This window comes from Palaemon carinicauda, chromosome 2, assembly GCF_036898095.1.
Source record: "Palaemon carinicauda isolate YSFRI2023 chromosome 2, ASM3689809v2, whole genome shotgun sequence".
In the NCBI taxonomy this organism is placed as follows: Eukaryota; Metazoa; Arthropoda; class Malacostraca; order Decapoda; family Palaemonidae; genus Palaemon; species Palaemon carinicauda.
In genome coordinates, this window is record NC_090726.1 from 65,811,421 (window position 1) to 65,825,603 (window position 14,183).

Consider the following 14,183-nt stretch of genomic DNA (forward strand, 5'->3'; position numbering starts at 1 on the left):
ATCATGTCAAAGGAAGTCGATGGTCTAACAGTCGGGGATCGCAAGTATTAGAGATATTAGTAAAACCTCGAATCATACTATGTCATCTATTTATTTTCATTTAGCGCTTATAAAGCAGTTAATTATATAGTTGAGCTATTATTATTTTTAAATATTTCTTGAAATGAACATAAGACTAAGAAGCATAATTTGATATAGAAATGCATTATAACTCAAAATAGTTGTATGTCTTTTATGTGAGCAGTGTCTAGTCAACATCAACAAAGTATTCAGCAACTTTCCACAGTCTTGTGAAGATGACTAAAGAAACTGTAAAAACTGAGAAAAAGGAAGGCAAGAAGGAAGATGAGAAAAAAGATGGAGATATTCAAGAAGAACTAGTAAGTATGATATAGGTTTTAGTACTGGAATGCGCCCGTAAAGTGAAAAATCTTGGTTCTCATCATTTATCACAAGCATACCCTTCCCGTAGGGGATACCGGAAAATTTTGTTTTCACTCAGGACAGCATTTCAGAGTTAAGAATATGGGTTTTCCGATGTCGCTTTGTGTATTTTATTGTATTAATTCAAACTTTTTCTCTTAGGTCAACATATTTAAGATGAAAGGTCCTCTAGGCCGAATTTGGTCAGGTTCTGGTAATTCTACCGTTACATATCGGCAAGAGCTCCTTATAATGTATTTTGCCTTTGAATTTGGAAAATAATGTTAAAATGATTGATTTTGGGTATATATATTTTCTCTAGCACAATATTCGCGACGAAGAAAATATGTTCATGTATGTATGGATACTTTATGATGAAAATAATTGAGGGAAGTCTGTAGTTTGTTCCATTTTATATTTTTTGACAAAATTCTTAAAACTATTTTAACCAGAACATTTCAATAGATCTCTACTAGTACATTAGTTTGAACCTATAATCATGGTTCACCTGGTAATAATAATCGAGATAATAAAATTTTTTGCTTCCACATACCTATGTAACTAAATTTTCTCAAGTTTCGTTTGGAACTGTGGTAAAATTATAGAACAACACAGGACAATATCTCTAAAAGAAAAATAGCTTTTCCTGCAGTAGTTTACTTCCAATGAATTTTACCTTTATTTCCACTGTAATCTGTTCTACCGTTATGGACCCCACCCCCCCTTCCCGACCAACACAGGTGGGAACTCGCGACTTTGGGTGTGTGATAACAGGACAAATCGTGATTAATTAACACCATCGAGATTTGTAAAAGGCCACAGAACCTAACCAACCCACCTAACCTAACCTTGTAGTTTCCAGGTCACAGACCTAGCTTGCTCCCCTAACCCACCTTCCCAGGTCACAACCCAAAAGTAAATACAAATAAATCCTTTCTAGAATTGCACTTGGGACACTTTAACCTTTGGGGATAACACAATGAGCTTTTAGAAAATTATTCACTACACAAGGTAGTAGGTTGGCCAGGGCACCAGCCGCCTGTTGAGATACTACCGCTAGAGCTCTTGGGTCCTTTGACTGGCCAGACAGTACTACATAGGACCCTTCTCTCTGGTTACGGTTCTTTCCCCTTGCCTACACAGACACCGAATAGTCAGGCATATTCTTTACAGATTCTCCTCTGTCCTCATACACCTGACAACACTGAGATTGCCAAATAATTCTTCTTCACCCAAGGGGTTAACTACTGCGCTTTAATTGTTTAGTGGCTACTTTCTTCTTGGTAAGGGTAGAACAGACTCTTCAGCTATGGTAAGCAGCTCTTCTAGGAGAAGGACACTCCAAAATCAAACCATTGTTCTCTAGTCTTGGGTAGTGCCATAGCCTCTATATCATGGTCTTTCACTGTCTTGGGTTAGAGTTCTCTTGCTTGAGGGTACACTCGGGCACACTGTTCTATCTAGTTTCTCTTCTTGTTTTGTTAAAGTTTTTTTAGTTTATATAGGGTTAATATTCTTAAAATATTTTATTTTTCCCAATTTCCTTTCCTCAATGGGCTATTTTCCCTGTTGGGGCCCCTGGGCTTATAGCATCCTGCTTTTCCAACTAGGGTTGTAGCTTAGCATTTAATAATAATAACAGAACTACTGTGATAATGGCTGTGAAACCTGGCTACAGCATTGAAATAGCCATAAATGGCATCCATTATACCTTAAGTTGGTAAATATATGATACTTTAATTTATAGCCAAATACATGTACTATATATTTTTCTACTCGCTATCTTGTTTTTTATGCATTTCTGAACATGATCATTCGGGCAAACCACCCGTACAGAAATTTTTGGGTTCCCTTATATAAAGACAGTTATGGGGACCCCAGTGGGAAACTGATGTTTTTTTTTGTGGAGAAATGTCATATACGAGTAATTTGGAGTAATGATAATGGTCAGAAATGCAAAATAAGCACAAGATAACCAGTTGAAAAAGAACCTGTATATGGTTCATGAAGTGGCTGAAAACAGTAGAAATGTGCTAGTGGGGAAAAAATGGCTTTTGAAAAATAACATCCGGGAACTTGGGCATAAATATTTGAAGCTCTTAAATGATTAAAACAGTCAGGCAATGATTACGTCTTACAAAAAAAAAGAAAAGTGGGCCAAAGCGAATACAAGCAATGCATGCGCAGTAACTCGACATCAGTCTCTCAGTTGTAAATAATGGACTTAGAGTGAGAGATAGACTTCACATTTTAATAGACTGATACGTAAGTTATTATGCCCTAGCCCCTATAAAACATATAGAGAAAAATACTAAACTAGCCAGCACTCGTCCATTTTTCTTAGCGAATTTGTTTTGCTAGTAATTAAAGTATCATATATTTACTGATAAGTTGGGCTCCATAATGCACATCCGACACATAATGCAGCTAAAAAGGAACTAAAGAGTTGTCCTAAGAAAGTGGGGTGTGTCAGAACTGCCTACGTCACAAGCACATATAGGCTACAGTACATGCCCAAATATGGTAAGAGATCCTGAGATGGTCCGAAGCCCACTCGATATCACTTGCGGCTCGCTTCATTCCAGGCAAGAGGAATGTGCTCGCCGACAGTCTGAGCAGAGCGACGCAGATAGTGAGTACCGAGTGGTCTTTGGATCCTCGGATAGCCAGCAAAGTCCTGACTTTGTGGGGTTCCCCGACTGTGGACCTGTTCGCTACAGCGTTGAACACCAAGCTTCCGCTGTACTGCTCCCCAGTCCCGGACCCCAAGGCCCTCTAGCAAGATGCCTTCCAACAACGGTGGGACAACGTCGACGTGTACGCCTTTCCCCCGGTCTGTCTGATGAGGAGGGTCCACAACAAGACCAGAACATCGGTCAATCTCTTGATGATCTTGATAGCTCCGCTATGGCATCACGCAGAGTGGTTTCCGGACATTCTGCAGCTCCTCGCGGAGATCCCGAGGGAGCTCCCTCCACGTCACAAGCTACTCAAACGACCACACTCCAACATCTTCCACAAAGCCGTAGCTTCGCTTCGACTTCACGCCTGGAGACTATCCAGCATCTCCTCAAAGAGAGAGGATTTTCGCAACAAGTTGCGGAAAGGATGTCTGGCCACCTGCGCAGGTCATCCGCAGGAGTCTACCAGGCGAAGTGGCGAGTTTTCTGTGGTTGGTGCCGTGGAAGGGGTATCTCTCCCCTCGATGCCACTTTACCAGCAATAGCGGAGTTCCTTGTGTATCTGCGGGAAGAAATGCGCCTTTCAGTCTCGGCAATGAAAGGCTATCGCTCAGCCTCAAGTCTTGCCTTCAGGCTCAAAGGAATGGACATTTCCTCCTCGCTGGAACTGTCTCCTCTCATACGGAGTTACGAACTTACCTGCCCTCAGTCGGAAGTGAGACCTCCTCCTTGGAACGTGGTTCGGGTTCTCAGGTCTCTTAAGAGGCCTCCCTACGAACCATTACGCCAGGCTTCTGATCGTCACCTTACCTGGAAGACAGTGTTCCTGCTAGCTTTGACCTCGGCCAAGCGAGTCAGCGAACTGCATGGTCTCTCCTACGACGTCGCCTATTCAAGGGGATGGGGGGAGGTAACGTTCGGCTTCGTTCCTGAGTTTGTTGCTAAGACTCAGAACCCGGGAGTGCCGGACCCTAGGTTCGACTCTTTCCAGGTCTCGAGTCTTCATTCTGTAACAGATGACCCAGACCATCTCCTACTGTGCTCAGTCAGGAGTCTGAGGTTGTATCATAAAAGAACAGCTGCAGTCCGCCCCCAGGTGCGAGCCCTGTTTGTTAGCACCGGGGAAACGAAGAGGAGGGTCACCAGGAATACCATCTCGGCCTGGATCCGCAAGGTGATCCACCTGGCCTTGAGTTCTGACCCTCCTCCGTCACGGCGCCCTAGGGCGCATGATGTCGGGCGTTGCTACGTCCCTGGCCTTCAAGAAGAACTTTTCGGTGACGCAGGTCCTGCAAGCTTGGGTGTGGAAGCGTCGGACCACCTTCACGGCCCACTACCTGCAAGACGTGACACACAGACGGCTCGATACGTTTTGTATCGGCCCTGTGGTGGCTGCACAACAGCTGGTCTAACCTCAGGCTCCTAATTGGACAAGTAGCAGAGGGTTGAGGGCATTATTACCCGGTTTTAGCCTGTGTGAATGAAAAGATCTGTCTGGCCCTTTTCTTTTCTTCATCCTCTCCTCCCTTGGAGAAAAACAGCATCCTGGGTCCTTTGCACAGGTAACCTTGAACCTCTGCAGGTAAGCCATGCTTCCTTGTGTTCCTAGTATTAAGTTGTGATACTGTCGTGTCCCCATACCCTGACGAGGTGGTATTGAGTAGTCCTAGCCTAGATTTCCTTTTAAAGAACTCCAGGTCAACTTCCTAGGACATGTCACTGCTCACCTTTACACACGACTTACGTAGGCCGCAGCAGCCCCTCAGCTGTCTGCGAGGCGCAGGGTCCCCAACCCTTGAGTTGCTCTATGAACTCGGGTTGGGGGCCCCGGGCAAGCCAAAGCCAGTATGGCAGGGGACTTACCTCCCTTCCTAAGGGTTAAGTCACCCCATGTAAATAGCGTGGTTTGTATTCAGTTACGGAACAAATGACAGATTCGTAGATAATTTGTATTTTTCCTAACGATACAAACCTTAGCTATTTACAGTTATGTGCCCGCCAGCCCTGTCCCCCAAGATAAGTCCTACCTCTAAGTAAAGTGGATCAATCACCGGTGTGTGTGAGGGGGGAGGGGTAGCTAGCTACCGCTCCCTACCGCCCGCTAACTAGCGATGGAGTAGGAAACCCTCGTTAAAACTTTATGGCTCGTCATCGGCTGTCACCAAAGTAATTACCCCATGTAAATAGCTAAGGTTTGTATCGTTAGGAAAAATACAATTGTTCCGACACGAATACTTTACCTCGAATTACCTCTTCGGAGGGTCCTTGACCCTCTCTCAAACTCGACCAAGATTTCCCGCGCTACCCCCCCTATCTCGCTCCCGATAGTTTCTACCCCCGCCGCCAGGATAATTCCTTCGGCCCGGATTAGGGCAGGTCACTGCTTTTCCCGGGTCAGGACCTCATTAAGTCCTTGGTCGTGAGATCCGAAGCATCTCACTCTCTCGCTTAAAACTTTCGATCCTTTGGCGCGTTGTGTTCCCACGTGTTCCCAGTGTACGGACTTGTGTTTTTTTTGCGATAGTGCGTTTTCGCAAAGTGTCCTCAGTCCGTTCCCCTTGTGTTATCCAGAGTTTTCTGTAACTCGTTAGTGTTGACCTTCGTGTGCGAACGATGGAGAACGTGCGTCGTTGTCCTGGTCCTAGAGCAGGAAAGTCGTGTGGGGCTTTCCTCTCTAAACCAGAGGTGGACCCGCATTCCCTTTGTTCCACGTGCAGGGGTAAAGTTTGTTCCTCCTCGGACACATGTTCCGAGTGCGTGAGTTGGGACGGAATTCAGTGGGTACGGTATGGTACTAAGAAAAAGAAGTCGTCTAAGCGTTCCCCAAAGAAAGTGAATGGCGTGTCTTCCTTACAGTCGGTCAGTGATCGGTCCGACGAAGCCTCGGCCTCTCCGTCTCCTTCGCAGAGGAGTGGCCTGCAAGCCCCCAGTGTGATTGTGAGCCATAGTGTCCTCCCAAGTGAACCCAGTGTGACGGAGGAACCAAGGGCTGGCCCCTCGGGAGTAAACGGAAGGGCCGCGAGTGTTTCGGGCGGATCGGGCCACGTGGCAGGGGAGCACGCTTCCCCAGAAGACCCGGTATGGGGCAGTGTGGCGTTCTCGGTCTCCCCCCCGCCCTCGTGGGCCGGTGCGTCGGGTTCCCCCCCGCCAGAAGAGAACCACTCGAGAATTCGTCGCCCGAGTAGCGACTCCTTCGGGTGGAAGTTACCGAAGACTCCAGGGAGGTCACCGCTAAGGATGGACGTATCCCTGGGTCCATGGCCTTCTAGCAGGGACAGAGTGGTCTCGGTACCCTCGGTATCCACAGCAGTTCCCGAGGACTTTCTCCAGCACCCTGTCTCGGACGGTCGGCGGCGAAGGGCCTCCCCTGCTCATCTCTCTAGCAGTCGTTACGGGAAGAACGTGGCACCCTCGGACTCTTCGGAAGCAGACTCATCCTCCGAGGGAGAACGCAGGGAGAGACGGCACCGTAAGAGAGCGCGGACCGATAGTGATCGTTCCCGCTCTAGGTCGAGGTCGCGGCACAGTAGGAGGCGCCCACGCTCTCACTCCCGTAAGTACAAGAGGGAGGTCTCTCCTGGCGGCGGCGAATGGTTCTACGTGCCCCCAGGAGAGTCCAGGAAGCACCGCTCGCCAGACTCTCGGTCCAGTGATCGAGCCTCCAAGTTGTCACTGCCTACATACAACTTGGAACCGCTCGACCGGCCACGCAAGAAGGACCTCACTCTCAGGCACAAGTCCTCGAGGCCTTCGGTTCACCCCACCCGGCGGGAGGAAGCGCGCTTCCGAGAAGACAGCCCGACCGAACCAGCCCAGCCGGGTCGGACGTCGAGCGGGAAGGACCGGTTGCCGGGTTCGGGTCTTCCCACCGGGACCGTGTCCTCCGCGTCCAGAGCCTTGGCCCAGTCGAAAGGCCTCCCGGGGTCGGTGGCACCCGCCACACGGCGAGACCCGACCGTGTACGGTGCGCCCTACGGTTGCGGGACGGCCTCCCTGGGACCTAGTAGGGAGAGGCCAGTTTACCTCCCAAGCACGGCTCCCCCCAGCCAAGCCGATGCCTCGGTCGACGGAGGCGAGGTTTCCCCGTCGGAGGACTCCGCCTACAGAAGGGTGGTAGCCCGCATCAGGAGGACCCATGGGATTCCAGAACCCGAGGCGCCGAAGGTGAATACCTGGAGGTCGAGCCTCTTGAGATACACACATCGGGACGTCCTTCCGAAGTCCTCTCTGGCCCTGCCCCTCGCCCCAGACCTAGTACTCGGCCAGGAATACATCGATAACTTGGTGGCCAGCACTGCGGAGGCCCCCAGGTCCCAGAGTTCCTCCAAACTCCTCCAGGGTCTGAAACTACAGGCCAAAATTTATATCCCAGAAGGACGACGCCCAGGCCCCTGTAGAGTGGACTCAGCCGTGGATGTCCTAGGACAAGGCGGCTCGGACGAAAGGGCCAGCTCAGCCCCTGTGTCCTTCTCGGCCTCTGAAGCAGGCATGATGGAGGAGATGTCGAGGGACATGATTAACGTCTCTTCATGGCTGGACTGGTGGGCCTCCACGTTAGTGAATGTACAGGCCTCCACAGACCCCGACGACCCGGAACAACAGAGTCTCCTGTCGGACATTATCACTTCCGGGGGGAAAGCGCTCAAATTTATGGCATATCAGGCACTCTCCCTGACGGCCAACTGGGTCCTCCGGAAGAGGGACACAGTGCTTTCCAGAGTGGCAAGGAAAATCCCAGACAGACAGGCGCGAGTGATTCGCACCCTACCCCTAGGAGGAGAGTCCCTGTTTCCTTTGAAGGAATTGGAAGAACTGATGGAGAAGGTGTCCAAGAGGAGAGAAGCCAACGTCCCTAAGCAATCATCCTCCAGGAGGCCTCCGTATAAGAGGTCAGTCTCGGATAGGACCGTGACCCCTCAAGCTGTTCCCAGCTCTTCAAGGAGGGACGCCCACTCCTCTTCCTGGTCATCATCTCCTCAGCCCTCCCGCAGGGGAGCTACAGCTTCTGCCAGCTCCTTCAGGTCGGGTTACTCCGCCTCGAAGAGGGGCAGATCAGGCCGCCCCTCTAGGAGAAGGTAGAGGGAGAGGCCCCCTACTCCCGCCCAAGCCTCGGGTTGGGGGATGCCTCAGACCCTATTGGCAAGCATGGAAAACGTATGGGGCGGATGCTTGGACGGTGTCCGTCCTGAAAGAAGGCTACAGGATCCCCTTCATAGCGGACTCACCCCCTCTTATTCCAGCCACCCAAACAGAATGGTTAGCTCCCAGGGACCCGTTGAAAAGGGCTACCCTGCAAAAAGAAGTTTCCTCCATGTTGGAAAAGGGAGCCATGGAAGAAGTCCTTCTCCCAGGGCCAGGCTTCTACAGCCGCCTGTTCCTGGTGGAGAAAGCAACGGGGGGGGTGGAGACCGGTGATAGACCTGTCGGCCCTCAACAGGTTCGTCAAGAAGACGGACTTCAAGATGGACACCCCAAAATCCGTCCTGATGTCCTTGAGGGAGAAAGATTTTATGATGACGGTCGACCTCAAGGACGCGTACTTCCAAATTCCAGTACACCCGTCGAGTCGGAAGTTCCTCCGGGTAAAATGGGGCTCCCAGATCCTGCAGTTCCGGACCCTCTGCTTCGGACTGTCGACGGCCCCTCAGGTGTTCACGAGGGTCTTCGCGACAGTCTCAGTATGGGCTCACGAACGAGGTATCCGCCTCATCAGGTACCTGGACGTCTGGTTGCTCCTTTCCAGTTCAAAGGCCCTCTTGGAAGAACAAGGAAAGGACCTCCTCCGTTTCTGCAGGAGTCTGGGAGTCATTATCAACCTGGAAAAATCGAACCTAACGCCGTCCAACAAAATGGGGTACTTGGGGATGACGTTGGACACCGTGCAGGGGAAGGCCTTCCCCTCGGAAGACAGGATACAGAACCTCGTCAAGATCATTCAGCCGTTCCTGTCGGGGCTTCCCAGGAAAGCGAAAGACTGGCAGAGGCTGATAGGCCATCTGGTCTCATTAGAGAAGCTAGTCCCCCAAGGGAAGTTACGGCTCAGACCCGTACAATGGAACCTCAAGGCGCTATGGTCCCAGACAGGCTCTCAGAAAACATCGATCCCAGTCCTCCCGGACACGAAAACAGCCTTGAAGTGGTGGAGATGCCGGTCGAACTCCCTCAAGGGGATGCCCCTCGGGTCCTGTCCTCCCGAGTTTCTCCTGTTCACGGACGCCTCCAGCCTAGGGTGGGGAGCCCACCTGCGGGAGGAAACAGCAAGCGGGACCTGGTCAGAGACCGAAAAGCATCGCCACATCAACGTCCTAGAGCTAAAAGCAGTACAGAAGGCATGTCTGCACTTTGCAAGTCGGTTGAAGGGAAACACCGTGGCCCTAATGTGCGACAACGCCACGGTGGTAGCCTACATCAAGAAACAAGGGGGCATGAAGTCGAAGGAACTGTGCGACCTCACCGTAGACATCTTGCACTGGGCGGACGAACACCAGGTAACACTGCTAGCAAGGTTCATCCCCGGGAAAAAGAACGTGCTAGCCGACGGCCTCAGCAGGATAGGTCAGATAGTAGGGACAGAATGGTCCCTACAACCAGCGGTGGCCAGACTCATCCTTCAACGCTGGGGCTCCCCGGTGATAGACCTATTCGCAACAAAGCTCAACGCCAAGTTACCGGTTTATTGCTCCCCGGTACCAGACGAAGGAGCAGCCCTAGAAGACGCCTTCCAGTACAGGTGGGACAACCTGGACGTTTATGCCTTTCCCCCCTTCACGCTGCTAAGACAAGTGCTCAACAGAGTAAGAACCGCCCAAAACCTAAAGATGACTTTGGTAGCGCCCTGGTGGCCGGAGAGAGAGTGGTTCGCGGATCTGAAAGACCTGGCAAGCCATCCGCCATGGCCTCTGCCCCCCAGGTCAGATCTACTGAGTCAACCGCACTTCCTCAGGTTCCACGACAACCCTCTCTCTCTTCGCCTTCACGCCTGGAGACTATCGAGCGACTCCTGAGGAAGGAGGGGTTCTCCTCCTCCACAGCTAAGAGGATGTCCCTATATCTAAGAAAATCCTCTACCGTAGTCTACCAGGCGAAGTGGGCCGCCTTTACGAAATGGTGCGCGACAAAACAAATAAGACCTCTCAAAGCCTCGGTCCCTGACATAGCTGATTTTCTAGTGTATCTTAGGGATAAAATAGGAATGTCAATCCCGGCTATTAAAGGAGTGCGAGCAGCCTTAGGCCAAGTCTTTCTCCTGAAAGGCATCGACCTAGGGACCTCAAGACACATAGGGATGCTGATTAGAAGTTTCGAACAATCCTGCCCTCCCCAAGCCAGGAGAGTGCCTAGATGGGACCTGGCCAAGGTCCTGAAAATGTTGTGTCGTCCTCCCTTTGAACCGCTCAGAGATATCGGGGACAAAGATCTCACCCTCAAGACAGTCTTCTTGCTAGCCTTAGCTTCGGCTAAGAGGGTAGGTGAGATCCACGGTCTCTCCTACGACGTGGCACACTCCAAAGGGTGGAAGGAAGTATCTTTCAAGTTCGTACCCTCCTTTGTAGCTAAAACTCAGAACCCAGCAGTCTGGGACCCGAGGTTCGAAGGTTTCTCTGTTCCGGCCATTCCCAAGACAGGTAATACGGACGACCTGAAGTTATGCCCGGTCAGGACGATCAGGAAGTACCTGGAAAGGACGGCCCATCTCCGTCCAGGTGCCAAGAACCTCTTCGTCTCTTCAGGCGTTAATAAGAAGCAAGTGTCCAAGAACACTATTTCCTTCTGGCTGAGACAAGTCATCACTAGGGCTTATGAAGAAGACAAGGTGGCGGTACCAGGCACTCCCCGTCCCCATGACATCAGAGGCCTGAGCACGTCCTTGGCCTTTGAGAGAAATATGGCAGTGGGCCAGATCCTGCAGGCCGGCACTTGGTCACACCAGTCGACCTTCACGGCCCACTACCTCAAAGACTACTCAAGAAAGTCTTTGGATGGATTCTCCATTGGGACAGTCATCGCCGCCCTCCAAGCTGTGTAGTGGCAGGCTGGAAGACGTCCCCAACAAGTGAATAGACTCATCCCTACTTCTTCAGGAGAAGATTCAGTAGAGAACATGTCAAGAGGTAAGTCTTAAATTATAAGCGTAAGTTTTCCACTGCTACCCCCTATCCGCTCTCTGTACCCCCGCATTACGTAGCCCTCCAGGCACCATGTGCCTAACCAAGTGGCAGAATGGCTCTCCCGCCTCCTAAAGTGTAAGTCTCCGAAGAGGTAATTCGTGGTAAAGTATTCGTGTCGGAACAAATGAAAAATTTTAAGTAATTTTTATTTTTCCTAACATACTTACCGAGAATTACCTCTGAGTAATGGCCCTCCCTTCCGTCCCCGAGTGCCATTCTTCCATTGCCGAGTCGGGCTAAACGGAGGACTTAATGAGGTCCTGACCCGGGAAAAGCAGTGACCTGCCCTAATCCGGGCCGAAGGAATTATCCTGGCGGCGGGGGTAGAAACTATCGGGAGCGAGATAGGGGGGGTAGCGCGGGAAATCTTGGTCGAGTTTGAGAGAGGGTCAAGGACCCTCCGAAGAGGTAATTCTCGGTAAGTATGTTAGGAAAAATAAAAATTACTTAAAATTTTTCATATTATCTACGAATATGTCATCTTAACACATGCTTTACTACCTTTGTAGAAACTTTTCACTGCTTGCAACAACCTTCCACCAACTCTATATAACCTCATCACATTCCATATTGCTTCCCTATCAACTCTCATACGCTTTCTACAGATCCATAAACGCAACATACACCTCCTTACCTTTTGCTAAATATTTCTTGCATATCTGCCCTACCTCTACCTCTTCTAAAACCACCCTGTACTTCTAAGATTGCATTCTCTGTTTTATCCTTAATCCTTTTAATCAGTACTCTACCATACACTTTTCCAACTACAATCAACAAACTAATACCTCTTGAATTACAACACTCATGCACATCTCCCTTACCCTTATATAGTGGTACAATACATGCACAAACCCAATCTACTGGTACCATTGACAACACAAAACACACATTAAACAATCTCACCAACCATTCAAGTGCAGTCACACCCCCTTCCTTCAACATCTCAGCTCTCACTCCATCCATACCAGGTTCTTTTCCTTCTCTCGTTTCATCTAGTGCTCTCCTCACTTCCTCTATTCTAATCTCTCTCTCATTCTCATCTCCCATCACCGGCACTTCAACACCTGCAACAGCAATTTTATCTGCCTCTCACTTATCCTCAACATTCGGTAAACTTTCAAAATATTCTGCCCACTTTTTCCTTGCCTCCTCTCCTTTTAACAACCTTCCATTTCCATCTTTCACTGTCTCTTCAATTTTTGAGCCAGCCTGCCTTACTCTCTTCACTTCTTTCCAAAACTTCTTCTTATTCTCTTCATATGAATGACCCAATCCCTGACTCCACCTCAGGTCAGCTGCCCTCTTTGCCTCACTTACCTTGCGCTTTACTTCCACATTTTTCTCTATATTTTTCATACTTCTCTACACTATTACTCTGCAGCCATTCTTCATAAGCCCTCTTTTTCTCTTCCACTTTTACCTTCACTTCTTCATTCCACCATTCACTGCCCTTCCTCATGCTGCCTCCAACAACCTTCTTTCCACACACATCACTTGCAATCCCCCCAAAATTTTCTTTTACTAACTTCCACTCCTCCTCAACTTCCACTCCTCCTCTAAATTATTAGTTTCTCTTACTTTCACTTCGTCATTTGCCATTTTCAACCTTTCTTGATATTTACTTTTTACCCCCGGTTTTATTAGCTCTTCAACCCTCACTAGCTCCCTTTTACATCCACCTACTCTATTCCCCACTCTTTTGCTACAACTAATTTTCCTTCCACCAGAAAATGATCAGAAATACCGTTAGCCATACCCCTAAAAATGTGCACGTCTTTCAATCTTCCAAACATTCTTTGTTCCGTAACCGAAATACAAACCACGCTATTTACATTGGGTTTACTTTTGGCGTAGCTGAAATTGACGAGCCAATAGATTTTAACGAGGGTTAAACTACCACCGCGCTAGTTAGCGGGGGTAGGGGAAGGGGTAGCTTGCTACCCCTCCCCCCACACACCAGTGATTTGCTTCACTTCACTTATGGCTCGGACGATGTGCAGACGTGTGTGTCTATCGTCCTCGTTTTTGACAGCCTTAATCTTTTCTTTGCTTTTCCTCAGCTTTGTGTGTTTGAAGTTGGCCTCGCCCTTTGGTGTTCATCATGCGCAAGTGCCCTGGGATTGCCGGCCGCCCTTGCGGTACCTTCATGTCTGCGGTGGATACCGATCCTCACACCCTTTGCTCGTAGTGTCGAGGCCGACGGTGTGATAGTGAAAATACATGTAGGGAGTGGTCTGCCTCCCAGTGGGAGAGGTTTGCCCGCCGGCGTAAGAAGATGACCAAGAGAGACCGTTCTCCTTCGAGGGTTGCCTTGAAGGAGGAAGGCTCTCGGGACTCTTCTTCCGCCACCCAAACCTCCTCGGAAGCTCCCCCTAGTGAGAGGCCGCCGAGTGGGAGCGCAGGCCCTAGTTCTTTTTCCCGACCTCGGGGTGCGGGAGAGGGCGTCGCCTCCCATAGCGGGGCGGTTCCCCCTCCTCCTCTGGGGGAGGATTTTGATAATGTTAATTCTATGTTTAATGATGATCTTTTTCAGCTTTGGGGCTTAAGGGCCTGCCCTCCAAGGAAGCCCTGTTTGACCTTATTCAGTTAGGGGCCGCTGTCAAGCAGTCGCCGGTGATAGCAGAGGTAGATCCTCTGTCTATCGTCGACGTCATGGTGGCAGAGGCTTCCGACGAGTCTGGTCAAACCTCTGCGGCTCCTGATGGTGATGACGTTGCTGAAGGCTCTCCTCCCCCTTCTGTACATCCTTCGGAGGGGGAAGGGGGTCCTACGGGCTCTCCAGCGGCTAAGTCTCCCCCTCGGGGGAGCACTCTGACTGAGACTCCTCTTCGGAGGACTGATGATCCTGACGACCTTCCTCGTGGCCGCCTTCGCCGTAAGGCTCATCGTCCGCTTCGCCGCAAGGGCCTCC

At 50.1% G+C, this 14,183-nt stretch overlaps 1 protein-coding gene across 1 annotated transcript in view; it reads left to right on the top strand.

Moving 5' to 3' along the window:
- Positions 1–221: 221 nt before the first annotated feature.
- Positions 222–14,183, top strand: part of Rpn1 (regulatory particle non-ATPase 1) — a 57,565-nt gene continuing 43,603 nt past the window's right edge. The window contains exon 1 of the mRNA XM_068356594.1: positions 222–380. Coding sequence (XP_068212695.1) covers positions 297–380 — 84 coding nt within the window. The 5' untranslated portion in view covers positions 222–296. The remainder of the gene's footprint in view (positions 381–14,183) is intronic.